We start from the raw sequence: 26,709 nt of genomic DNA, 5'->3' as shown, positions 1-26,709 counted from the left end.
TCTGAAGCGTGCCTGTTGTTTGCAGGGTGTTGATGTTTGTGCTTTTGCAAGGTCTAAATGCACAGAGCATGATAGTTGCTCAATTTTAGTTCACTTTTACAGACAAAATTAGCTAGATTTTTGCTAGATATAGCATCAGTTGATTTGAGATTCTATACTTCTGTTTTTACCAGATCAGCCAAAGCAACTTCTGCGCGAATGATTGCTCTGTCTCCTGAAGCGTGAACTCAGCTGCTCTTCATAAACGTGAATGAGCTAGGAATTAAACATACAACAGGCTACCAGAATAGAGGAGAGTGCTTTCTTTCAGTAAATGATATGGGGATAAGAAGGCTTTAAATGATACGGGGATAAGAAGGCTTCCTACTTTCCACTGCTGAAACGAAGGCAGTTTTCCTGGATATAGATAAAACTACCCTGTCCTCTGCTCGAAGACTGAACTTTTGTAGCCCGGCGTGTTTTGCTGTGTTTCATTTTCATTATGCGTAGTCACAAAGCTTCCTCAGAATGAAACAGGTTTTTTCCCAGTTTCATAGGCTGTCCCTTTATAAAACGGCCTAACATGGCACTGAAATGTATTTTAATTCCTATTTTGTATCTGTCATTTGTTTTCATTTGCTTCCAGGCTGGAAGGAATTCCCTGGCTGGATACTGTCGTCAGACCAGCTGTAACTGAAACAGGCCTCGGGATCAGTATCTAAAACAGGCCTTTTTACACAGACCAAGTCCTCAGTGCAGTCATGTTGCACTTCTATTAACACCTTGAATTTCAACTTGTCTTCCACTTTTAAAAAGCCCGTGGCAGACCCAGGTGGGCCTCGTCAGTGGTAACAGTGATACTTAGGTCCCACACTAAGGTGGAATAATCCCAGGCTCTTCTGTTTGGAACAGGTGATTGTTTGAGATGTCGGCAAACCATTATGAACGTTCACCAGAATCTTACAAAATCTGACAACAGCTCTTATAGGATGCAGCTAAAATAAATGTTTTGTATGTAATGATTGGACAAATGCATGTAGATCTGAATCTGCCGCACCTCCTGTTTTAATTTCTTGTAGAATGCTTTCTTTCAAACAGCAGCAAGTTTCTGTGACTTAATAAATGAGTTCCAAGTTAACCTCACAGTCTTTCTCAGCTGATGGGCATGACCCTGGTGCAAGTACTGACTGTCAGCCAGGGGCAACCCGTTAGCACTGACCTGTGTGTGTGACCAGTATAAAGAAATGCAACATTTTAGCGTAACTTCTCATGCGGCACTGCTTGCTCACTGCAAACCTAGATTTAGTTCTATGTTAGCTGTAATGTTTTATTTCCTAACCTGTTTTTTACTCCCTTAGATATAGCAATAAAGTTATTTTTTAGATAGCAAAAGGTGATTGTTTTTTTTTTCTGCCTGAAAATACACTGGTGTATTGGAAACATCCGACAATATTTTTATTATCTGACTTGTTGCTGGCTTCCCTTTCAGGTTACACGGAACTGCTAATCCTCAAATGATTAAATGGCATCTTACACTGTTCTTTGAAAGAAAAGTTGTTGAATCCAATAGAACTGCCTATCCAAATCCTGAATGTTTAAAGATTTTAAGTACATTTTCAGAGGAAATCTGGCCTTTCTTATGTTTTTTATTTAGAAGTTTTACAGCTTATTGCCTCAACTACCCAGGGCTTAGAAGCAGGAAATAGTGTGCACTAATTCTTGTGAAAGGACCATGGCACAACTTTCCTCCTTGGCTGTGGCTGTAATATGTACAATTACTGACACGGGGCATGAAACTATTATGGTAGTCTTGAAAACACTCCTAATTGTTTCTCAGTGTAATCTTGGAAGAGATTTTATCTCTGGAGAATTAGCCAGGTGTTACATGGTTTTTATCTGAATATAAGATTTCAGGAAGACAACCTTGAATGCTTGCATTAGCATTACAGAAAGCATTGTTTGCTTCTTCACCCATGGACCTTACTTTTGTTCTTGGATTATTTTACTTAGAATTAGGCAGTTGTGTGATACGTAGGAGAGTGCAGTGTTTTTGGCACTGGGGATACTATCAAGTTTCACAGGTCAGTTCAGATCTGCTAAATCATAGTGGTTCAATCTTCCCAAAGTGGAGATAAGGAATGACTTAAGCAGCAGCTATAGTCTCTATTTAGAGGGACTAAATAATCTTCAGAGGTGGCTGCTGGCCTATGTGAATCTAACTCCACGTGCTGCAGAGGATTCTGAACAGTGAACTCAGGTGAGGTGGCCTGACTGTGATTCTGAGCAGCTTGGTAACAACTGTGTTCAGCCTGACAAGGTGGGACAAAAAAAAAAAACGCTTTCCAGAGACTTAAAGATGAAGGTAAAAATCAGTGATGCATTCTCCTCTTTGCCTACTGTCTGTATGAACTTAAGGAGTCCTTTTTAAGCATAGCTACTTCAGCTCCAGTTCCTGTTGATGGAACTGTTAGTTGGATAGTTGTAAATACACCCTGCGACCTGAATCATGGCAGCTATGAAAGACAGAGCAAGAAAACTCAGATTTGAATGTCCAGGGGGAAAAGTGTAGGCTATATACTGGGTTTCGTAACTAGAAAAGGCATAGCTGGCATGCTTCAGCTCTTTGTGGAGCCAGATAGAAGGAGATGGAGTGGCTGAGGTGAAGAGAGGATAGTAATTTGCCTGGATCGGGCTGCCCACCGAAGCTGTGGGTGCCTCCATGCTGGGCAGCGTGGCCTGCGGGTGCCCACCAGCCCATGGCAGGGGCATTGGAACTGGATGGGCTTTCAGATCCCTTCCAACTCATAGTTCTGCAATTCTCTGATCACTTTCCCGGGGATCGAGGTGAGCCTGGCTGGTTAGTAGCATCACAGGTCCTCTTAGTGCCCAGCTTGAAGACAGGACTGCTTTCTTCCAGTCTCCACGGACTTCTCCCAGTTGCCATCATGAGTGAAACGTGGCTGTACGGCCTTGCAGTCACACCTGCCAACTCTTCAGTTGTGCATGCATCTCATCAGGGCACGGGCATGTATGTATCTATAACATTTACATACTCGCGTAACTGCGTTTACTCAAATATTTATCCTTTTCTACTGAGGGTCCATCTGCCTTAGCTACACATAATCACCCCTGATCTCCAGGACCTGGGCATTCCTGAAGATACGCATTGCTCGTAAAGGGTGGCATTTGTTACGCCAGACTTCTCAGTGTCCGATTCAGGAACCTCCTGATTTTATTACGCCTTGCAGTGCTATCCTCTATTTGAGAACTACAGTACCTCTCTTAATATGGAATCTAGAATTTCCTTGTGGTTTTGGAAAAGTGGAACTCTTTGAAGGGGTAGATAACAGCAGGACAAGGGGAAATGGTTTGAAGTTGAGGCAGGGCAGATGGAGGTTGGATGTCAGGGGAAGTTGTGTGCTGTGAGAGTGGTGAGGTGCTGGAACAGCTGCCCAGAGAGGCTGTGATGCCCCGTCCATCCCTGGAGGTGTTCAAGGCCAGGTTGGATGGGGCTGCTGTGAAATGGGGAGGTTGGTGGCCCTGCATGTGGTGGGGGGTTGGAGATTGATGATCCTTGAGTCCCTTCCAGCCCTGGCCATTCTGTGATTCTGTGAGCTTATATAATTCCTGCACTGTGCCTTACAAATGAGGCCTTACAAAGCTGTGTCTTACAAGTGAGCAAGAAATTGGGGAAGGGTGGCAGAAGAGCTGTGTGGATGAGCAAGGAGCTCGTGCACAAACTCAAGGGAAAGAAGGCCCATGAAATGTGGAAAAAGGGTCTGAGCACATGGGAAGAATACAGGAATGTTGTCAGGGCCTGCAGGGATGCGACGAGGAAGGCTAAAGCCCGCCTGGAATTGAATCTGGCAAAGGGGATAAAGGATAATAAAAAAGGCTTGTTTAAGTACGTTAACAGTAAAAGGAAGAGTAGGGAGAATGTGGCTCCCCTGCTAAGCGACGGGGGTGTGCTGGTAACGGGGGATGCTGAGAAGGCGGAGATACTGAATGCCTTCTTTGCTTCTGTCTTCAGTGAAAAAGCTCCCCCTCGGGAATCCGAGACCCTGGAGGTGAGTGAGAGGGTCTGAGGAATGGAAGACCTCCCTGCAGTCACGGAAGAGGTGGTCCGGGAGCGCCTAGGCAACACCAGTGTTCACCAATCCATGGCACCCAATGGGGTGCATCCATGGGAGCTGAGGGAGCTGGCAGAGGTGATTGCTGAACCGCTTTCTGTCATCTTTGAGAGGTCTTGGAGGACGGGGGAGGTGCCTGAAGACTGGAGGATAGCCAATGTCACTCCGGTCTTCAAAAGAGGCAAGAAGGAAGACCCAGGCAATTATAGGCCAGTCAGCCTCACCTCTGTCCCTGGAAAGGTGATGGAGCAGCTGTGCTGGATGTCATTTCCAGACAACTGGAAGAAAAGGAGGTGATGAGGAGCAGTCAGCACGGGTTCACCAGGGGGAGGTCGTGCTCCACCAACCTGGTAGCCTTCTATGATGTTGTCTCTGGCTGGGTGGATGGGGGGAGAGCAGTGGATGTAGTCTACCTTGATTTCAGCAAGGCTTTTGATACTGTCCCCCACGACATCCTTATAACAAAGCTGAGCAAGTGTGGGATGGATGAGTGGACAGTGAGGTGGGCTGAGAACTGGCTGACTGGCAGAGCACAGAGGGTCGTCATTGGTGGTGCAGAGTCCAGTTGGAGGCCTGTAACTAGCGGTGTTCCTCAGGGGTCGGTGCTGGGTCCTGCCTTGTTCAACATCTTCATCAGTGACCTTGATGAGGGGATAATGGCCACCCTCAGCAAGTTTGCTGATGATACGAAGTTGGGAGGATTGGCTGACAGCCTGAAGGCTGTGCTGCCATTCAGCGAGACCTGGATAGGCTGGAGAGCTGGGCAGAAAAAAACCGGATGAGGTTTAACAACAGCAAGTGTAGAGTCTTGCATCTGGGGAGGAATAATTGCATGCACCGGTACAGGTTGGGGGATGAGCTGCTGGAAGGGAGCTCTGCGGAGAGGGACCTGGGTGTCCTGGTGGACGACAGGTTGCCATGAGCCAGCAGTGTGCCCTTGTGGCCAAGAGGGCCAATGGCATCCTGGGGTGCATTGCACAGAGCGTGGCCAGCAGGTCGAGGGAGGCGATCCTCCCCCTCTGCTCTGCCCTGCTGAGGCCTCATCTGGAGCACTGCGTCCAGTTCTGGGCTCCCCAGTACAAAACAGACAGGGATCTCTTGGAAAGAGTGCAGCGGAGGGCCACCAAGATGGTGAGGGGCCTGGAGCATCTCTGCTATGGGGAAAGGCTGAGTGAACTGGGTCTGTTCAGCATGGAGAAAAGGAGACTGAGAGGGGACCTGATCCAGGTCTGTCAGTATCTGAGGTGTGGGGGGCAGAATGGCGAGGCCGGACTGTTTTCAGTGGTGAGTGGAGACAGGACAAGGGGAAACGGCTGGAAACTGCAGCATAGGAAGTTCTGCACCAATGTGTGAAGGAACTTCTTTACAGTGAGGTGACGGAGCACTGGAACAGGCTGCCAGGGAGGTGGTGGAGTCTCCTGCTCTGGAGATGTTCAAGACTTGCTTGGATGCCAAAGTTTGTAAGAACGGAGATACACTAGATTCCTGGGGAAAAAACTAAGTCAGGCCTCTGCCTGCCTGATGCACAGCGGAAAGAATCACTGTAATGGACTAGAAACTTGACTGTGAATTTGGTGTTCTCAAATCTGAAACACTGCCAAGATGATTGTGAATGTCACCTCAATTGAGCAGAAGCTGGATAACTGCAGGTAATCACGGAAGCAGCTATTCTGTGCTGCTCTGTCATCAGTTTTATCAGTTGTCTATCCTACATAAAAAAAAGTAGTCAAAAAGAAATTGTCCTGTTTCATTTTTTTGAGTGTTTGCTGCTTGCTATAAATATATTGTGCTTACTGGAAGAGACCAGTACAAGAAAGGCAGAGCTGTTGGAGAGGGTCCAGAGGAGCCACAAAGATGATCAGGGGCTGCAGCACCTCCCCTACAGAGACAGGCTGAGGGAGCTGGACTCATTCAGCATGGAGAAAAGGAGGCTGTGGGGTGACCTCAGTGCAGCCTTTCAGTACCTAAAGGGAGCCTGCAGACAGGAGGGGAGTCAGCTCTTGGAAAGGGGAGATAACAACAGGACAAGGGGAAATGGTTTGAAGTGGAGGGAGGGGAGATGGAGGTTGGATGTCAGGGGGAAGTTGTGTGCTGTGAGAGTGGTGAGGTGCTGGAACAGCTGCCCAGAGAGGCTGTGATGCCGCGTCCATCCCTGGAGGTGTTGGAGGCCAGGTTGGATGGGGCCCTGGGCAGCCTGGGCTGCTGTGAAATGGGGAGGTTGGTGGCCCTGCCTGTGGTGGGGGGTTGGAGATTGATGATCCTTGAGTCCCTTCCAGCTCTGGCCATTCTGTGATTCTGTGTGTGAAGCCTCACTGTTTACTCAGTATCATGCATGAAACTAAGGGTTGGGTCCTTTTTGGCAGTGTTTTTTGGTGAAGCCTTGCACCCGGTGTACTTTTTTGCCTCCATAGAATCTTCATTTTTTTCATATGTATGTTTACTACCATCAAAATGAACTTATGTTTCACCTCCTGCCTCACTGATCAGTGAAATGAGTTGAGGACTGTTGGATCTCCTCTGTACCCCTCTCGGTTTGTGGCTTTGTAGTCAGGTGTTGTGGCTGCTTGCTGTCCCATAATCATGAGTAGTGCTCTGGGAGGACAGTGCCTGCTTTTGAGGCCCGTACCACAACTCTCCTATCCGGGGTGCAGAGGCTGGTGATTGCCCTGCAGCCGCAGGTTAGTACAGGTTGTCTTGTCACTGTGCTGCTACCAGATCTGACTGAGGCTCTCGGAGCTCTAGGCAAGCAGGCTACCGCCTTCCTGAGTCTGATCTGTTGAGAATTCAGGACAGAAATGTTCCCGCAGCAGCAGGCGGTCCAAGCAGATAGCCTGAGTGTTCAGTGAGGGACACACCAACGCCTGCATGTTCATGCAGTCTGTGTAAAACATGCTCTTTGGTGGCAGGGGACCAGTGGGCTGCTGTTATTTCCTATCTTCCATTCCCTTGAGGCAGACAGTCAGAAACAGATGTCTGCCTTCATGGTGTTTGTCTGAAGTACATGGAAGTGGGGGTGCTCCATTTTTCCTATAATCCTATCAATGAGAACTGAGATGTGTTTGGGGGGAGGAGGGGGGGGGAAATGCGGCCTCTACTGGTTTCAAAACTATTTTAATCAGTGGTACTTCCGGCTGCTCTTCCTGCAGTAGCAGCAGCACCTTTTCCTGGGCTGCTCTGCCAAGGCTCATGGCAGCCCTCAGAGGCCAGATGTGGCCCTATTCTCTATGCGAGCCGAGGTGTCCACACAGAGCAGGAATTGGGCACCAGTCTTGAAAATCAATCAAGACCAGCAGCATTACCTCCACTGCATCAGTGCTGCTGATGAGATCTACACTTCCCCAAGAATAAAAGCTTGTGCAATATTTTGATACAGTTCACAGCCCTGTGAACTAAGACAGCCTACTGCAATCCTCAGGATTCTGCACTGACAGTCCTTAGGTGTTTTGGTGGTGACTGATGCAAGGGAAGAAACTAGTCGAGGGTGGTTGAACTGGCCATGATTGGTACATCGTAGCATTTAGGCCAGAGACAGCTTTGCAGCAGTATGGTTAAATTCTATTCTTCCCTTGCTGGAGCAAATGTCCCTACTGATAACATGTGTATCAGCTATAACATAACATGTATAGCTGACTACTGAGCTCAACAATTCAGAGGAGTGATCCCTGCTGTGACAGAGAAAGAAAAAAAATGTAAACAAAACAGAGAGAGGACCTCTACTCTATAAGCACCAGAAAAGGAAGTGTCGGAAGTGTAGTTGAGGGTCAAAAACTGTGCCACCAGCTCTTTTTTATGAAATGAAGCCTATAAGAAAAGGTAAGTTTTCCTCATGAGCTGCTTCCAGTAATACCACACCAGCCCCTAACAGCCATTTTGTGAAGGAAGAACAGTTCACTATACTTCTTCAGCATGGTAGGAGAAGTGTAAGCTGTGTCCTGAACCAGATGGTAGAAGACCATGCTGGAGGTTACATCTGGACCTGTCCTCTCAGCATGTTTTATGAAAGAAGTTTCTCACTAGGATTTTTCTGTGAATAGCTGCCTAAAATGAGGGGTGTGACATCTTTAAACCAACAGCTGCTCTAAGAAAAGAGGCAATGAACAATTTTGTAATTATATTGGAAATGCTTCATCTACATAATTAGAACATTCATACAGAATTTTCAACGGTCAGCTTAAAATAATGCACACAATACATTAAATTCAGAACATCCTAGATGTGTCAGTTGGGATACATGCTGACAATAAATTTCTTTCTCCTGCAGGCTTGCATGTGCCCACCAGCAGGGCGAGTGGTGCTCTCCACGCCGTACCACCGTAGGGTATCTAATTTCAGTGATTAAGGGCAAAGTAAAGCTTCGCATGCTGGCAGGCTATCCCCAAACAGCACATGTGCTGATAATGCCTGGAGTTTTTCACTCACGCATGGTAGCAAAGGAAGCCCCTGCAGTAGGCAAACAACCACCGGCTCCAAACCCAGTACTGTGCAGAACATCAGCAAAGAAGCAATCAGCAATGACCTGAACGAAGCTTCACGTTCAGCCCCAAGGGCACAGCAGGGCCGGCAAAAAGAACTGTTTGATCTTAGGAGCAGAAACTTGAGAACTCGTAGGTCATTGACTTCAGTGGGTTTATGAAGACTGACCACATCCCCGTTAGCTTCATGTATTATGTGGCTGTGCTAAGAGTCAGTCCCTACTCGACAAACACCAGTGCAAGCCCCAAACATTAACATGTTATCCTAACCAGTACAAGACTCAGTAACTACGCCTTACCATGACTTATATGCACTTGTGCATACTTTAGAGTACAAGACCTAGAATACACAAAAAGATCACCACAGCAGCTCAATCTAAGCCTCAGCAATTGCACACATACAGGAATTACAAGGCTTGAAAGAAAAGACTAGCAGGTGAGGAAGCTGTCTTGTATCACCTGGCAGAGGTGAGGTGTGCTCAATGTGTTTTGAGCTTGCCTCCTGGAGCTTTACACAAGTTGCAGAGTCAGTTTCGTTAGTTTATTTTTTTTCCTTTACGCTTTTAGATAAAACAACTATGGCTGGTTATAACAATGAATAGCAGGAAGTGACAGTGAACTGCCTGTAGTCCTTCACTCATCCACTAACACATACGAAACAAGCATCACAAATTACTGACGGCCCTTCTAAGATGTCTGACACTGAACACCACCTCTAGGATGGTGGTCATCATCTTCATAGACCTCCCCATTATAGATATGTTTTCTCTTTTGAGATGGATCAAAGTCCATTAAGTTCACTTGCTCCATTTCCTCAGTTTCTTCTATTTCCTGTCTTGCAGGTAGCAGTTTTTCAAGTAACAACAGCTTATCTGAGGAAAGGAAGCCACTCTCTGGGAAGTTCACCTGAAATCATCAAGAGATGGAATTCAGTGTGCCTGAACTTACCTTTTTCTGCTAAACTATCTGCTAAAGCCAGCTTTATCATCACAGCTGACTGAAGCCCGGTGCTTAAGAAGTATCTGCCATCAGAGATGTCCAATCTCCTCTGGCACAAAGAGCTCCCCTCCACAGCCTGCAGCTTCAGCTTTTCTCTGGAGAACAAGCAAGCTTCTAGCTGGAAATGAGGCGCTGAGCCTCATGCTCTGGAATTGAGTTGGCAGACTTACCCTGAACTCTATGATGAGACGCCCCTTCTCATATGGCCTGCGATAGATCGGCATGCCTTCATTCAGAACACACTTAATAGCCCCATGTTTGACAACCTGGCCTAGAAACAAAAAGCAAAGAAGGAACATAGGCAGGAAGCAGATCTACTGTCAATCCCTTCGGTATCCTTGTAGCTTTCTACACTGTGTAGAGACATCTACACTGATAGCAGCAGTCTGACAGGGACTTCAAGCCTGCTAACATCCAAGAAAGAAAGGCACTGGACATCCATTGTAACCTTCTTATGCTTCCCAAGTAAGCACACTTACGAGTATGCTGAGTGCTCCATCAGTTCCATGGCTGAAAAAGACGTTTTTGGAGACCTATGACCTTCAAGTGTCCGTGAGGGAAGTGACTACATCACATAAAGAGATCATTACTGCTGACAGCTATCCAAAAATCGCTTCTTGGTTCAAGACTGGTACTGCAAAGGTACTGCAAAGGCTAGGAGGAAAATGTCTGGTACTGACGTACACCCCTTGTACAGCAAGAAGAGGATCGCTCCTGCTTTTTAAGCTTACAGCTTACCTATGCTTGGACTTTTAGCAGAAAGCAAGCAAACACTTACCAGGATGGGAGGTAATAACAATAGTCCTATTATCCAGAGTCATGATAGGCTTTTGAAAGCCACACAGCGCTTCAACCAGTTGTATATCCATGGACAGGAGGAGGTCTTCATCTCGTCTAGGGTAGAACCGATCAAAAACAGTGACAAAGAAGGGGAAGCAGTAAAAGGATCAATCCCACCTTCATTAGCTGGTTTACTATGGAAAATAAATTTAATAGCGGGAAGTTTGGACTAATTAAAGTAGCATTGAGTATTACAGCAACAGCTCAAAGAAGCATGGGGAACAGTATCCATACTGAGAGCTGCTATGAACTACTTAAAACACACACGTTTATTAGAAAGAAACAGATGCAGTAAGGCTCAGCTGTACTTGTTTTACTTCAGCAGTATTTTTCTATTCTAGGAAAGACTTTCCCTCTCAGCATAAGAGCCGCACCTGGCGCAGGTAACGACTAGAAGATTAACTGCCCTGGGGCATCAGCCAGCTCTACTCCATTCTCTTATGCTCAGCTTCTGAACACCTGGTACTGGGGAAGTGCAAGCAGGTTGTGCCCACTTGGTTCTGGTGAAAGATCAAGAACAAACCACAGAACACCTGGACATTTTAATTGTTTTAGTTTCCTATTCTGACCTCAGGAGGGCAGTGCCAGTGACGGCTGCACGCACTGCATGTTTAAGGGCTAAGAAATCTTCAAGGCCATTAAAAGAATTCAGTTATTTCACTCACCCTCTTTTAAAGGTCTCTGGAATGCAACTTGCCTGAAAAGTTAATTTTAGACTGTGAAGGGAGAAGAGGAACACTCCAGTTGTCCAAGAAGCAACATGACCTCAGCACAACACTTGATGACCACTAATATCAAGGGTTACCTAAGGACACTGAAGGCAGTGGGAAGGAAGGTGGACAAAAATAAGCAAGCAGAGGTATGAATTCAAGACCCAGGTAGCCACGCAGGCAGCTTGTTCAAGCAGTCCCTTTAGCACAGCTGACTGAGCACCTGAGTGAGTTCACCAGAAGAAAATTAGCTGATCTTACCCAAGCGAACAGAACTGACTCTTAACCTGTGAGCACAGTGTCTTCTAGGCAATGTTCAGCATCACTGAGGACAGTCACGGACACCAGCTGTTGGTTTCCTACAAAGCTTTACTCATCATTCCCACCCACCGCTACAACGCCAGCTGTGGTATGAAGAGATAAGGGTCCTCCTACATCCATTGGCTTCTTCCTTAAAGCTCTGAACAGAAGCAGTAAAACACCAAGTCCAACCCAAGACACTTATTTAAGATGACCAACACTGCTCAAGTCTAAAAGGTACTGGACAGGCTCATTCCATACACAGTAACTTGAAACAAAGACATCTGCCACACAAAGCAGTACTAATCAGGTCACAAAATACTTCAGACGTGCTCAATGCTTCTTAGGCACTTTGTGTTCACGTAGAAGAACTGATTACACTTAGGTGGGAAAAGTGGGGGAAACTGCTTTTGGTCAGAAAGGTGTACGCTGCACTACAGCAGCTTTTACAGACAGGATTCCTGAGGAGAAACAAAAATACTGCCACTTCATTTTTGTGCCTTGGAGTCAAGCGGGCAGTAAACAGCTGCCTACTCTGAACCATGATCTTCTAGTGTAAGGGAGCAAACTGTCCTAGGAAGAACAAGGAAATACTCAGACCTTCCACTGCCAAAGCTCACTCAAAAACATCCGGTGCTGTTAGAATACAGATGGTTTTAACTGAAAAGAAAACAGGATTTCTGCACACATCAGTACTCACAGGTGACTTCTGGCTACTGGATCCTATCTACTCATCTTCCCAGGAAAGAAAAAGTCCTTTGTAACCATGGAAGCATGTGAACAAGCATCTCAAGAGTTAACATAAAGGACTTACAAGATTCTTACCTTGTAAATACAGAGTGGTCTTTTTGATCCAAGACAATAATAATATCCCCTGGTTCTAGTCCTGGCTCTTGGTCCCCTTCACCATGGAATGTTATTTTCTGACCATCCTTCATTCCTATTGAAGAAAAAAACCAAACTTTTTCAGTTTTTTTTTAAAAAAAAAAAAAAAAAAAACCAACAAGAAACAGCAGCAGGAAAAACTTTTAGAGGCATAGGACAGTATCAGGAGGTAACTGAATCTTGAAATCGAAGATATCAGGAACTGCTTCCCCTGAAGCCTTGCTCCGTCTCTGTCGAATCAACTCACAATTCCAGCAAGTCTTAATATGCTGCCAAACTGGGATACAGCTCAAAACCATTAAGCTTACCCAAAGCTTGGAACTGCTACTTGTCAAGACAAAAATCTTCAAGGGCATCAATCTGAGTATGACAAGAAAACAAACACTGCACACAGAACTCATTTTGAGAAGCAACGACTTAACCTAGGTTTTAGAACTATATGAGGCAGACACGTGAAACCTGACTTCAGCGACTACAGAGTGCAAGAATTGCTTTACCTAGGACTGTATCTGTCAAGGAAGAAACCCATTTCACCTATGCAGAAATCACTGTATGCAAATTCTAGCTGCCTCATGCTAACTCAGTTTTTCCAACTATGGAAAGAACAAAACAAGAAAAGATTTTCTAAACCTTCTAAAAAATTTAATGCTTTCTCCACTTAAAACAAACCCAGGCATTATGTAGTGTTTACAAAATAGTTTTGAACAACAACAACAAAAAAAATAGTTTGAGAAAATAATCAGAGCAAATCTGTACAAAGCAAATCCGCTTGCTTGTATAGTTTATCTTAAAAGCTGCACTCCTTCCAAGATTTCTCCATCCAACTTCTGGAAGTCCCCAAGGGAAAAGTATTTGTCACACTCAACACACTGCATTCTCCTACCACTGTGAGGTGTTCACATATTGAATTACATTTTGCCAGGCAAAGATCAACTATGCTGAGGAGCACTGTCGGGGTTGCATTGCAAACAGTTCTAAGCATTACAGGCTTAGCACCATCTTTGCACCCAATTACTGTAGCAGACCTGGTTCCCCTTCACACTGAAGCACAGCAGAAGTGATCGGAGTCTGCACAGTTTCCCTATGCACAGAAAAGTCATTGGGAAAGCTGAGCCAACAACTGATAAGTTTACCTGATCACAACTTACAGAACGGCAGCAGATTAGAATAACCCACTGCTTACAATCCTGCACGTCTGTCCATTTGTTCTCGGCTACGCGCACAAAAAAAATGAACACACAATAAACCCTCCCTAAAAACAGGTCTACTGTTGAGGACAGCAACAGGCTACTTATGCCACTGTCTGTTTTCAACACTGCCGCTCACCAAGTGGACACTATGTATTTGTCACTGCTTTAGAACCCAAGGGCAGTGTCAGTACCACCAAGGTTAGCCCCCACCTTACCAAGACACCTCACCTTTGTCAATGTGCACCTCCAGGATTTTCTTCTCTCTAACAATTTTCCTGCCATTGCAGCTCTTGCAGCGGTCCTTGGGGCTGATGCGCTCCCCGTGCCCCTGGCACTCCATGCACACAGACTGCATTTGCTGCACCATGCCCGGCCCAATCTGGTGAATTCTGATTTGCATGCCTGAACCTCTGCAGTTCGGGCAGCATTCTACTGCTCCCTTCTTACCACCACGACCTGAAAAGAGAGAATTGGAGATGGGTAACGGCACTTTCCTGTTGCTTCTGCCAACGCATAACTTAATTCTGCATCTCTGGAGAGTAAGACTTATAATTCATGATTCCGTTACCTTCGCATTTATCACAGATCACATTCTTCTGCAGCGCAAGTTTTCTTGTTGCACCATTGTACATATCTTCTAAACTCACTGATAACTGGTGGACCACATTTTTGCCTGTGAAAGAAAGCATTTAACTTAAGCTTGTAAGCCTGGACTCAAAGTCAGTCTGAGTTTTCCAAACCACGACAAAACAAGCTTCTGTAGGCTTTAACATCGTGTTTCAACATAGTTCTCTAATTACTTGTACTGGTCAGTTTCCCAGCTGTGTTGTACTTAGGTAAAGGTTCTAAAGGCATCAGTACCTCTACCAGAAGAAATCCGACTTACCTCTGAGAGAACACACAATATGCGTAACAAAAACATGAAAGGCTACATTTAAGTTCTAGATTTGAAACTTCTGGTTTAACTGCAATTCTGCTACAAGGAAGCAGGAGGCACAATCTTAAGCCAGTTAGGTGTTTTCCCCTCTCACGAGGAGACTTCTGGAAACTAAACCAAGTAACTGCAAGCAACTACACTTTTACAATCAGGAATTAATTAGAATTTTAGGAACAAAGGAACCAGCCTAGAGAAGCGTAGCAAGTTCCAGCTTACCAACAATACTTTGACACGGTCCTTTAAATTTCCTTAGGAAAAGAAGTGCTGCAGACAGTGCTGCTTTTAAGCAGTTTAATAGCGCGAGGAAAGGCTGATACCTCTAGACTTTAACTTCTGAGCAGCACTTTAACTGGATCGAGCAAAGCTGCTCTGGTGAAGTGAATCCCACAGGAAGGTTTCCCAGAGCCGAAGTAACTCGGCTATCTTATTTAGATACAGCCGCTCACAATGGAAGACCAGCTTCCATTTCGCTATGGCGGCATCTTTCTCAGCACGTACTTTAAGGCTCGTTACCCCCACGTTTCCCACTCAACACAAAGCACGGCTTCACAGAGCGCACGCTGGGGCTGGGACGGCGCTTCGCTCCGTCTGCACAGACCGGATCGCCGGGGAAGCTCACAAAGCCGCACACCGCCCAGCCCACAAAGCGCGGCGAACGGCTTCCCGCAGCCCCACAGGAAAGGCCTGCCGGCAGCACAGCCGCTCTTACCTCGCCTCTCTCTCTGCATCCTCCCTCCGCCGCCGAAGAACATGTCGAAGATATCCATGGGAGAGCCGAAGCCGCTGCCCGAGCCGCCCTCCTTGATGGCCTGCTCTCCGCCCTTGTCGTACAGATCCCTCTTCTTGGGGTCGGACAGCACCTCGTACGCCTGGGAGATCTGTTTGAACTGCAGCGGATACAAGCGCCTCAGCGACCCGCTTCCCGCCTCCCGCTTCCCGCCGCCTCCCGCTCACCTTCTCGCCCTCGTTGGGGTTCTTATCGGGGTGGTATTTCAGCGCCAGCTTGCGGTACGCCTTCTTCAGCTCCTCAGCCGAGGCGTTGGGGCTGACGCCCAGCACATCGTAGTACGTGGTCTCCTTCACCATGGTAGCGGCAGCGTCTGTGGGCAGCTCCGCGCAGCTCCCGCTGTCCGCAGGAACTCTGCCGAGCAGCTCTCCGCTCCCGACTTTTCTGGAAAGTTCGGAGCCGGTCCCGCGTAGAGACTATTGAGACGGTGCCGCCCCGCCCCGGAAGCCGCTTCGAGGGGGGGAAGCAGCCAATAGGAGAAGGAGGCGGAGCGAGCCGAGCCAATGAACGCCACCGGCCTCGGCCCCGCCCGCCTTTCGGCCGTCCCCTCAGCCAGGCTTGCGCCCACGGGGCTCAACTGCGCTTGCGCGGGGCCGAGGCGCTCGGGACGGGAGCGCGCGTGCCTCCGCCTCACGTGAGGCAGTTCCGCCGAGCTGATTGGTGCGGCGTTAGGCTGGTGGCGAGTTGGGGCTCGCGCGCTTTAATCGCCGCGTTGCCATGGGGATGGAGCCTGCCCTGCGCGGGGAGCGGCGCGTCCCGTCCGTCTGTCCGTCCCGTCCCGTTGCGTCCCGGTAACGCGCTGTCTGTTTGTCCCCGCAGCGCGGCGATGCGTGCCTGCTGGCTGGTGGGGACAGAGGAGCACGGGCTGCGTGTGCCGCTGCCGCACATGGCCGCCGTGCTGCTGGGCCGCGGGCCGCGAACCCGTATCGCCGACAGGAGGTGCTCGCGACAGCAAGGTAAGGCCGCGCCGCACGGCTGTGCGGGCAGGGAAAGAGTTCCGTCAGTAAGGCTCCACTACTCTGCCCATGTGAGGCCCCATCTGCAGCACTGCGTCCAGGGCTGGAGCCCCCAGTACAAGAAAGACAGGGAGCGGAGATTTGGAGAGGGTCCAGAGGAGCCACAAAGATGATCAGGGGCTGCAGCACCTCCCCTACAGAGACAGGCTGAGGGAGCTGGGCTTGTTCAGCATGGAGAAAAGGAGGCTGCGGGGTGACCTCAGTGCAGCCTGCAGTACCTAAAGGGAGCCTGCAAACAGGAGGGGAGTCAGCTCTTGGAAAGGGAGATAACAGCAGGACAAGGGGAAATGGTTTGAAGTGGAGGGAGGGGAGATGGAGGTTGGATGTCAGGGGGAAGTTGTGTGCTGTGAGAGTGGTGAGGTGCTGGAACAGCTGCCCAGAGAGGCTGTGATGCCGCGTCCATCCCTGGAGGTGTTCAAGGCCAGGTTGGATGGGGCCCTGGGCAGCCTGGGCTGCTATGAAATGTGGAGGTTGGTGGCCCTGCATTGGTTGGGGTTGGAGATTCGTGATCCTTGAAGTCTGTCTTCCAACCCTGGCCATTCTGTGATTCTGTGCAAGCAGAGCTCTTCTTTTGGTACATTCACTGAGCAAAGGGCAGCAGGAGCTGGAGGTGCATGAGTGTTTCCACAAGGACTGGGCAGGCAGATATCCATCCTTTCTCTTCACGATGTTTCATAACTGTTTGTTCTCTCTTTTCAGTTCTGTTGAAAGCAGACTGTAACAAGGGGTATGTCACAGTTAAGCAGGTATGTTTTTAAGCAGCTTTTCAGTGTTTCTGGTATTTATTGGCATATTGCACTTGGAACTCCACAAATAGTGGGAATGTCAGCTCTCATCCCAGATTATGGAGGTCCTGGAGCTGCCAAACAGTCCTCAGAAGGGATCTGTTTTCCATTTGTGTATCTCAGCGCAGGAATGCACGGCCTCCATGTGTCCTGCTGTCCCGCAGCATCAGTGAGCAGCACTGTAAGATCCTCATCATGCGCTTCTTCCAGGCTCTGAGATCTGGAGGCCTTCAGGTTCTTCCCCTAAACTGACTGACCTTCCTTCTGATCGTTAGTGTTCTGTTCCTAAAGTCAACACAGCCCTTCATTTGAAGTCACAGTGGTTCTGTATTGAAGGAACTGGGCTGACATAGAGGGATTTTGCCTTGATGACTGACTGAGCCAAAGGCCTTGTCACTTCTGGGAGGGGTGGGATGTGAGGCAGCATAGAAGGCGTTCACATGTTATTAACAGGATGGATTGGGTCTGCTCTTACTGACAACGAGCAGTATGCCTGAGATAATGTGAAGGGAAAACGTTCTTGCCTCTGGTGTGGGTGCACATGGACGTCCTCACAGCACCAGCATCCACGTGGGTAACACAGCAGCTTGTTCTGTATTGTTTTCTGATCTTCCATCAAAATGTCTGCCAGCCCTCAGTGAATGCTGGGCCCCCTCTGTTCTCTGGTGAATCCTGCAGAAATCTCACCGTTTCACCAAAGTCAGTCTCCACCACCATTTGAATGCAGTGTTACTTCTGTTTCAGAGCCTCGAGTACTTTCTGGCAGCAGGTATTTGCCTGCACTGCCAGCTCTTGAGTTGCTTCCCAATATGGGGTTCCAACAATCAGTGGTTAAACAGCACGTTGGGCAGTGAAATGTGCCTTGTCTGGGTGAAACTGTGGCGCTGTAGGACGAGGAGGTTGTGGCTGGGGTCGGGCGGGTGCTCCATCAGATGGAAGGTGAGGTGATGAGAGACGTGGTGCTGTTCTGTGAAGAGCAGGTATCTGACAGACAGGGTTAAAGAAACACAACAGAGTTTATCAGTCGGAAGCAATAACTGGCTTCTAAAACTTATTTTATATATAAACATGAGCCAGAAGCATTTAGCTGAAGGCAAGGACTGCTTTCCTAGGATGGTCCGCATCATCAGACAAAATCTGTTCAGTTGGCCCATGCAGGTTGCCCTTGCCACGCTGTGTTATCAGGTATTGCTTTTTCATTACCAGCTAAACATCAGTAGCTTCTAAGTCTTTAAAACACTGTTTTGAATGGAAAATCCTTTTTGAGTTGCATAGGTCCATAAAATGGTGAAATGAGAGGTGAAAGCGCAGCAGGGGTCTGGGAGCTCAAGTAAACTTATTTTCTAGTTTCTGTTTTCATTGCACAGGAGGGAGCGTGCTGCAAGTGTGCTGTGGTTTAAACAGGAACCAGCTGCTGTGATCCCAAACACACATCTCTTAAAATGAGCTGCAAGTGCAGACTTATGTATGTGAAGGCTGCTGTGTTGGTGGGAGAGCATTCAGTAGTGCTGGATAGAAAGCAAGTGTGATAAAAAGGAGAATAAATAGGCAATAATTTGAAATCAGGACGCTTTCTGGGGATTGCTGGATTTAAATAATTTGTTAAAACTGCTGTTATTTTTCCAGAAATGATAGTTGGTAAAGCTGTGGTTTGTGTTTTAAGGGCTGCAGTCACAAGACTGGTCATTGCCAGGTGCTGCCAATCTTCCCAGAATGGGACAGGGGCAGAGTGAAAGCCAAGCACGTTAGCTTTACAGCATGGTGATGGTGGGGGGCAGCTGACCAGTAGCTGCCAGTGATTTCAGTTACAACATCAACTTTTAAAGTTATTTTCCTCTCTACCAAAGATAGGAGTCAACCCAACTAGTGTCGACTTAGTGGATATTGGCAAGGATGAAGAGGTGAAAATGAGGCCAGGCCAAGTTCTGCATCTTGTGAATAAACTTTACCCCTTCGTGGTGCAATTTGGTGAAGAATCAGAGGGAACTGTTACAGAAGCAGAAGAGAAAACACAACCTGAAAAGAGGCCATGTGAAGACTCCTATGAGAACGACGAAATAGAAAATGTGCCCAGAAAGGCAAAGAAGATGGAGGTGGCGGATACACAAAGCGGTTCTGCAGGCCTCAGGCCAAGCAAGAGCAGTGTATGTGCACACGAAGGGACAACGAGCAGAAAGGCAAGTGTCTTGCTAGCGGTACTTCTGCTCTTTGTCCCGGCGTTGTCTCCTCCATGAGAGGGCTGTCATCTCTCCTGCTGTAGGTGCTACCTGTGGGGAACTTCTGTGGTGAACCTGGTCCTAGGAGTGCGCAGAGCACGAGTTGTCACACACACGGGCAAAGGTCTGCTCCTGATGTGCATGGCTCCTGAGAGCACAGCCTGGATCCCATGTCAGCCTGAGCTGCAGAGCACTGATGTAACGAGCTGGCCTCGGCAAATGAAGCCTCAGTCTCTGGTTCCTGTCGCAGTTTCTTGTAGAAGAGCAGAGCTCCGCTGAGCACCGCTTAGCTGGAGTAGCACGGTGTGCAGGCTCTTGAGATGAGATCTGCTCTTAGAAGTAGAACAGCAGTTATCTAAATAGCTTGTGCACAGAAAATGGAACATCTTGACCTTTTTTCTTTTCTTCTTCTTTTCCTTTTTTTTTTTCCCCTGCTGTTTGGGTCATTTACTAAGGTAGAACCATATTTATGTTCACGTTGCCAGCCACAGTCTTTTGAAAGGCAGCTTTTAGCCCTGCTGACATGGGCAAAATGTATAAGACTTTTTAGACTTTTTAGTAGGAACGCAGGACCAAATCTCAGATTCTGGTGGGCTGCCCACTTACAGCGCTGCTGACCTCATGCTGATTATATTGGATCAGATTCAGGGTGCTGTGATCAGAGAAAGGTGGCTATTCAGCATTTCCCTGTCAGTACTGGAATAACATTTGAATGTCTTGTTTTGTAAGAGTGTCACGAAGACCATCGTTGGCAATGCCTGTGTAGGGCTGTGAACAGATGAAATACTGTGTATTTCTAAAATGTGCGCTCTGGGAGTTGGTAACAAAGTTAAGAAGTAATCTGCTGATTCTGACTTGATTCTCTGGTACTTTTCTTTACGAGCCACTCTATCTTGCACAGTACGGAGGAAGAAATGCTCCCAGAGTAGGGCCAGGCACCACGACAGTGCTTCTTTGTTCTGTGCAGAGCAACATGTGATGAGACAGTAAATGGTGACCCTTGCACCTCCTCTGGCCCTTGTGATGCATGAAGCAGCAGATCTTGTAGTGAGATGGTCTGTCATCATTGGTAATCAAAGTCTGTGCTGTAACGTATGCATGCGACTTAATAAACCCAAGCAGATCCAGAGCTCTCTGTTGTTAAATTTGCAGCTTAAAATGTCCCAGGTTAGAGTGTACAAGAGTAGCTTTGTGGGTCAGTTGGATGGAGGGTTGTGTTGGTTTTCATAGAGGGGAAACGATTCACCTGTCACTCACGTGGTATCACTATAATTATAATGAAAGTTTGTGACAAAATGTTTCAAAATACATAATTAGATTCTTAATTCTCTTACAGAATTGTGGGTTTTTTTTGTTCTTTCCATGTTTTAGGAACATTTAGGACACTGGAGTCAAGGTCTGAAGAGTGCCATGCAAGATCCCAAAGTGCAGGTGAGCACGGTACACACGTACTTCACAGTACTTCTTGTCTGGGACAGTGAGCATTCTTCTTTCCTTCAGCAGTTTACACTGACAATGTGATGACTGGGAGATTACTGCACAAGAGCTGCATCTGATAGAATTTGGGAGTCTCTACTGTGCTGATTTTGTGCAGTGTCAGAGCTTCCTTACCTTGGAGCTCCTGACCCTGTCAGATTTGTCCAGTGTTTTAAAAAGGTTGCAGGGAGAGCAGCTACACAACAGGGCCACTTTAGCATGGAAACCAATTAGAACGACGCTGTGGTTTGAAGCTGAGATTCCTGTTTTCTGGCAGTCAGCACCGTTGTATTTCCAAGTGTGGTGCAGCTTCATCGTTTCCAGTGAGCTTCAGCTGTGCAACACCTGGGCAGCAGCTGACAGGATGTGACCTCTGGCTCTTCTCTACCCCATTTCATCGTGACTGCAGGAGTTTCCTAGGTGCCTCCTTCTAGCCTTCCATAGAAGGCTCTCTTTTCTTTGCTTTCCTCTGGCTGTATCATGCTTTTCTTTGAGTTTTGGGGCCAGTCTGACCATTGTGTGTTTTAGCTGAGATGGTTTCCAAAGGTGAGGGCTCTGCAGGCACAGTGGGCTCCCCCAGGAGATTGTCATCCGTGGGCTGAGAATAATTTCATTCACTCATCACCCATCAGAATCTCCCAAATTCTTATTTTCTTTTTTTTTCGTCTTCATTTTTTTTATAATAATTCAGGTGTCTGTCAGCAGTTTCAAATGAGTCTATCAGGAATGATAAAGCTATAAAGTACTCCCTTACGTTTTAAACCTGAAGCTCAGTCTTCACTCTTTCAGTAGAGGTTCCTGTAGCACTTAAGAAGACAGTGTTTTCTTGACCCAGAAGATAGGCTGTTCTTAAAGCTGTTACTTGAATGTTGGAACACAGTAGCTGTGGCTTACTGTTAGCTTTGTTATTTGTGGTTCAGGATGAAATATATAAACAACAGACCTCCCACCTTTGCTTCTTAGGCATACCTTAAAGAATTGACAAAACGCTTTTTTCTGGAAGCACCTCCTCACAATTGTCTCGGTTCTGTTTGCACATGCAGAGACCAAAGTGCATCAAAGTATGATATGGACTTGCTGCTGAAGGTCAGCGCAATGATCTGTGTACTGATACAGATTTTAACCTTCCTTCCTGTAGAGCAAGACTGATCAGCTCTGCATATACACATGCAAAAAGAATTAGCAAGGATGGCAAAGACATTGTGCACCTCTTAGTGCTGCTGTCAGAGCAGAGGGCACTTCAGAAGCTGACACCTCTTTATTGCCACAGGCAGGCCGTGCTGCCCTGCCCTCTGCATGCCTTGGTACTGTTTCTCTTGATTAACTGCACCTGGGTGATACACAGGGCGAAAAAAAGAGAGGAAAAGAAGGTCAAGGGGAAGGAGGGCTCCAGAGACAGAGGCCTCTTCTTTATGTGAATGATCCTTAAAAGTAGCACCTTGACTAGCATGGACTTAATTAGCCTTGATCCTCGGCTCTGAAATGCTGGAGGAGGTGTACAGCGCGGAGTGTTGTGCTGCACCTCGGAGGCTTTGTTCCACCACGTGGAACCCAGCCGAGGTGCTCTGCATTGAGAGCAGTGCCATCACTGCCACTGCAGTGCCCACGAAGCTTAGGTGCGGCCCGATGGGGTCCTCGACCACACAGCTCATGAGTCTAGGTTATTTTCTGGAGAGTTCACGTTGTCTTGTGGCGATGGTGAAAGTATTTCTTGCTGAACAGGAATAGAAGGCTTTTGCCTTAAAGAAAAACTCTAGAACACCTCCTTTAGCTGCTGGATGCTTGGTGTGGCAGAGGAGCACACACTGGGCTAGCACGGTTCCAGCCAAGGATAGGAAGGGAAACTCCTGCTGCTCAGTATTTCTCCCGTGCGGAGACTTTTCCTGGCTCTTTTACCTGGCAGCCACGGTCCCACTAGTAACACAGACTTGTGCTCGAGGACTTTTGCAGCCGTGATGGGGTGTGCAGATGGATGGCACCTCAGAGCTCGGAACATGCAGCGCGTGTCGGGGCAGGACATTGAAGTTCAGTAAAGAATCAAGTGTCTTGTTTTACTAGGTTTATAAGGATGAGAAGGCTGTAGTCATCAAGGATAAATATCCCAAAGCACGTTACCACTGGCTTATTTTACCGTGGGACTCCATCTCAAGCCTCAAATCAGTCACCAGAGAGCACCTTGGACTCCTGGAACACATGCATGCAGTCGGGCAGAAAATGATTCAGCGGTGCCCCGCCGAAGAAAGCCCGCAGTTCCGGCTGGGTTACCACGCCGTTCCCAGCATGAGGTAGGTGGGCCCTGGCGGAGCCGCGGGGCGCGCAGCCCGCCTTCCGGGCGCAGAGCGGGGCCGCGCGGGGCCGCAGCTTCGGCGCCGGCCCGGCAGGCGCTCGGCTTTGGCTCCGGGTCCCGCGGGTGCTGCTGCGCGGCTGGCTCCAGTGGCGCAATCGGTTAGCGCGCGGTACTTATACAGCAGTACTTGAAGCCGAGCAATGCCGAGGTTGTGAGTTCGAGCCTCACCTGGAGCACAGCGCTTTTGCCCTCCCGCACAGCAAGAGGGCTGTGGGGCTGCGCGGCCGGCCTTCCACCCCAGCCCTGTGAGCCGCGGGGCTGGCAGTCTGCCTCTTTCCGGTCGTGTTTGCAACTGACACCACTGCTGGAGAACTTCGTGTTTTAACTTCTTTTGTGTCTTATCTGCTGGTCTGTTGTAGTCAGCTGCATTTGCACGTAATCAGCCAAGATTTTGATTCTCCTGCTCTGAAAACCAAAAAGCATTGGAACTCCTTTACCACAGAATACTTCCTGAACTCCGAAGGTAATTATTAGAAAAGGTGTTTCATAACATAATCGTGTTTGTGGGTTCTGACTTTTGAGCTTTTTTCCCTAGAAAAGGTGTGAGCCAAACATTCTAGTAAAATAAGTGAAAGGTTTTATGTGAGTTCAGATATTGAGGAACAGCGCTCAGTAGAAGTCAGCCACGTTGTGTGGTTGGTTGAAATAGAGACACAGTAATGATGTGCAATGTGTGCTGAGCAGCGTGTGGATTTGGTAGTGCCACACATCTCAGTGCTTCACCATCCCAGTAGTGCCTGTCTGATTTCATTTCAGATGTGATAGAGATGGTACGAAGCAAGGGAAAAGTAACGGTGAATGACCAGGCCTCTGAACTTCTCAAATTGCCTCTCAGATGCCATCTCTGCAAACAACAGCTGTCCACTATCCCGCAGCTAAAGGAACATCTCAGGAAACATCGGACAAAATGACGACCAGAAAATCATCTGGCATCCCATGTGCTCAGATTTCAGGTTAACACAAAGACCTCAGGGTGTTGGGTGATGGCACACATAGGATTTTTGTTAGTTGGGATATGGGAAAACATGATGTATTCACAGCAGCATATTAACACTGTCAGAGCTTAGACAAAAAGAATAAAATAAAACGACTTCTGAAATCAAAGGTGTTTGCAGCTCTGTTGTGACACTGCCCCACTGTTCTGTGTGTGAATGGAAGTCTGGAAGAAGTGCTTTGTTTGGATGGATGGATTCATTTCGGTTCAGAACTGCGGAGGTTCTGCACCCAGGTTTCAGCAGAGGGGAAGAAGCAATGATTATTTTGAGCCCAGTAAAGAACTGGCAGCACGCTGCAGTGCTGCGGTGGGTTTTGGTGAGTCTCTGTGCTTTGATTGTTGTCAAGATGTGAACTCGCAGACAGGCAGTGGATCACGAGTAATGGAAATCTGTTACTGGGCCCAGAACCAATCAGCAGGGTTGAAATTCATTCTGTGCACAGCTTTGATCTGTTAAGATACCCTCTGGGTGAAATGGCTTTCAACAAAAGCCCAGAGCCCCCCTTTATACAAGGAGAAAGCTTTTTTGCAGATGTAGATAATGCATTTCTCAGGGAGCGTGTTCCTTGCTGTTGTGTTTGTGTGCAGTGCTGTTGCTGCATGCACCCAAGGGCCCAGCTGTGAGCCCTTTGCTGCTGGAAGAGAACAGAGACCTTCCTGTGGCGACATGGAGGGTGCAAGGGAGTAAGAGTGAGGGTTTGGCTGCGTGCGGATTACAAACAATGCTCACGCTTTCCTTAGTTCTTGACGACACTTGGAAATAGCACATCTTCACTTAGAAAGCACGACTGCTTAAAACCCACGAGAAGAAAAAAACACGACCCAAAAAAAAATCAGTATGGGGGATCATTTTTGACACAGAGGAGGGCTTGGTTCCAGAGGTGGAAGAGTGCTCATGCATAGCAGTAGGAACCAGTAGGAATTCAAGAGCGTAGCCTTCTGCTCTTTGCTACAGCTGCAATAAAGGCTGTGTGTTGTGGCTGTGCCGTGTTTGTGGCAGCCTGCCTTTTTTGTCTGTAAAGAAGGAGATTGGTGACAGAATTCTCAGTAATCATAAGGCTTCCACAGAAGCACATTTAGTCAGATATCTGGACATTTCTTAAATGATCTGTATTTTTCCTGTAATTATTTCAACTGCATCTGTTTGGAAGAGCCTCTGCAGAGAAAATTCAGTGTATCTGTAAAGCTAGGCCACAGCGTATTTCAAAGTGAGATGCACTGCAAAGAAAGCAGAAGAAACTTCAATGGAGAATTGCAGGGGAAGGGAAACTCCTGGCTGCTGCTGAAGCAGAAGCTGAAGTTCAGTCACAGTCAAGGCACTGGCTCCAGCTGTTCCCCTTTGTCTGAGCTCTCAGGACAGGTGAGGTAGAGAAACAAGAAGGGAGCTCAGAGATGAGTTTATGTATCACTGATCTACCAAGCACTCTCCCTCCAGGATGTCAGATTTGAACTGATTTTATCCTGAATGGGAGAACACCTCTGAAACCAGAGGACCTTCAGCTTTGACCACCAGCATGACACACAAAAAAATAAAAAGCAATACACACTTGGAAGGACCTGAAGTGTACATCAGATCCTCATCATGCCAGTTTTACCTTTTCCTGAGTTCCTTACTAAGGAATATTCTGAACAGTACAGCAGGCTGAGCAAGACCTAAGCAGTTCCTAGCACCAGGTGTAAGAGGGTCAGGAATTAGCAGTGGCAGTGCTGCAATTGAATTGCAGGGCTGGAACTGGAGAGCACTGCATCATCCTCACCGCCTCTTTTTCCAAATAGGAAAAATTCAGTTCCCACCATGTGCTGGAGGTAGGGTTGCAGCACAGGTCACAGCCCTCAGCAGCTCAGGCTGCCCAGGGCCCACCCAGCCTTGAGCGTTTCCAGAGATGGGGGTCCACAGCTTCTCTGGATAGCTGTGCCAGTGCCTCACAGCCCCCTGAATGAGCATTTCCTTCTGATATCCAATGTTCTTTTCCCTTCACAGTGCTCTTCTCCCTTCAAGTTTGAAACCCTTCCCCCTGTCCCACCACCATCGGACCACGATACAAGTTGGTGTTCCTCCTGTTTGCAAGAGCCCTCCAAGTACTGAAAGGCTGCACTGAGATTGTTTCCACGTCTCATTTGGGACCAGATTTGTCTAACAAATTGGAAAACCCAAATCCATCAAAAAACCTGCCGTCCGCTGCAGCCTTTCATGTCATTTGCTATTTAAAGAGGCTCAGAGAGCCTCATCACAATACTTGAAAATAGGCTCGATAAAATAGCTTGAAAATGGACCTGGAGACAACGAAAGTAAGATTAACTCTAGTGCTTTATGCAACACTGACAAAGGACTGCTCCGCCACCACTCCCCAACAATACCAGGCCAGCACAACACGTACAGTTCGAGCCTTTAGGGCCTCCTCAGCACAATGGGGTTCTCACACTGAGAAAATAACAACCTGCAGCTCGAGGTGTGCTAATGTCAAGTAGCAAGAATACAGCTCGCAGGTCAGTGACAGAAGCACCTTGCTGCTGCTGGCACTGTTTCAGCAGTCTCTCATCAAACTGAACGGCTGCTAGGCCAGAACCAAGGGAAAGGAGGGGCAGAGAGGCTTCCTCCTGAAGCAGTATCTTGTCTGCTGAGCTTGTCCCCTTGCTCTGCTCCCA

General features: G+C 47.7%; 2 protein-coding genes across 2 annotated transcripts; one reads left to right on the top strand and one right to left on the bottom strand.

Moving 5' to 3' along the window:
• Positions 1-9,215: 9,215 nt before the first annotated feature.
• DNAJA1 (DnaJ heat shock protein family (Hsp40) member A1) lies at positions 9,216-15,534 on the bottom strand. The gene is made up of 8 exons (XM_079548576.1): positions 15,397-15,534; positions 15,152-15,329; positions 14,074-14,178; positions 13,734-13,961; positions 12,256-12,370; positions 10,359-10,474; positions 9,751-9,851; positions 9,216-9,487 (listed from the first exon to the last, which is right to left on the bottom strand). The coding sequence occupies exons 1-8, from the start codon at positions 15,526-15,528 to the stop codon at positions 9,269-9,271; spliced, it is 1,194 nt and encodes a 397-aa protein (XP_079404702.1). The 5' UTR covers positions 15,529-15,534; the 3' UTR covers positions 9,216-9,268.
• A 521-nt stretch (positions 15,535-16,055) lies between these two features.
• APTX (aprataxin) lies at positions 16,056-23,980 on the top strand (the record flags this gene model as incomplete). Its single annotated transcript, XM_079548494.1, has 7 exons — positions 16,056-16,185; positions 16,945-16,991; positions 18,878-19,207; positions 20,618-20,677; positions 22,781-23,007; positions 23,429-23,532; positions 23,826-23,980. The coding sequence occupies 7 exons, from the start codon at positions 16,056-16,058 to the stop codon at positions 23,978-23,980; spliced, it is 1,053 nt and encodes a 350-aa protein (XP_079404620.1).
• Between the last annotated feature and the right edge of the window lie 2,729 nt (positions 23,981-26,709).

This window comes from Tetrao urogallus, assembly GCF_951394365.1.
Source record: "Tetrao urogallus genome assembly, chromosome: Z".
NCBI lineage: Eukaryota > Metazoa > Chordata > Aves > Galliformes > Phasianidae > Tetrao > Tetrao urogallus.
The sequence above is the reverse complement of the archived record's forward strand: the minus strand, read 5'-3'. Positions and strand labels throughout refer to the sequence as shown.

Excerpts from the sequence above, each read along its gene's own strand:
- DNAJA1 (XM_079548576.1), bottom strand. The coding sequence starts at position 15,528 with ATGGTGAAGGAGACCACGTACTACGATGTGCTGGGCGTCAGCCCCAAC. Across the intron at positions 15,330-15,396 it reads ACCCCAACGAGGGCGAGAAG|TTCAAACAGATCTCCCAGGC; the intron begins GTGAGCGGGAGG and ends TATCCGCTGCAG. Across the intron at positions 10,475-12,255 it reads GACCACTCTGTATTTACAAG|ACGAGATGAAGACCTCCTCC; the intron begins GTAAGAATCTTG and ends GTTCTACCCTAG.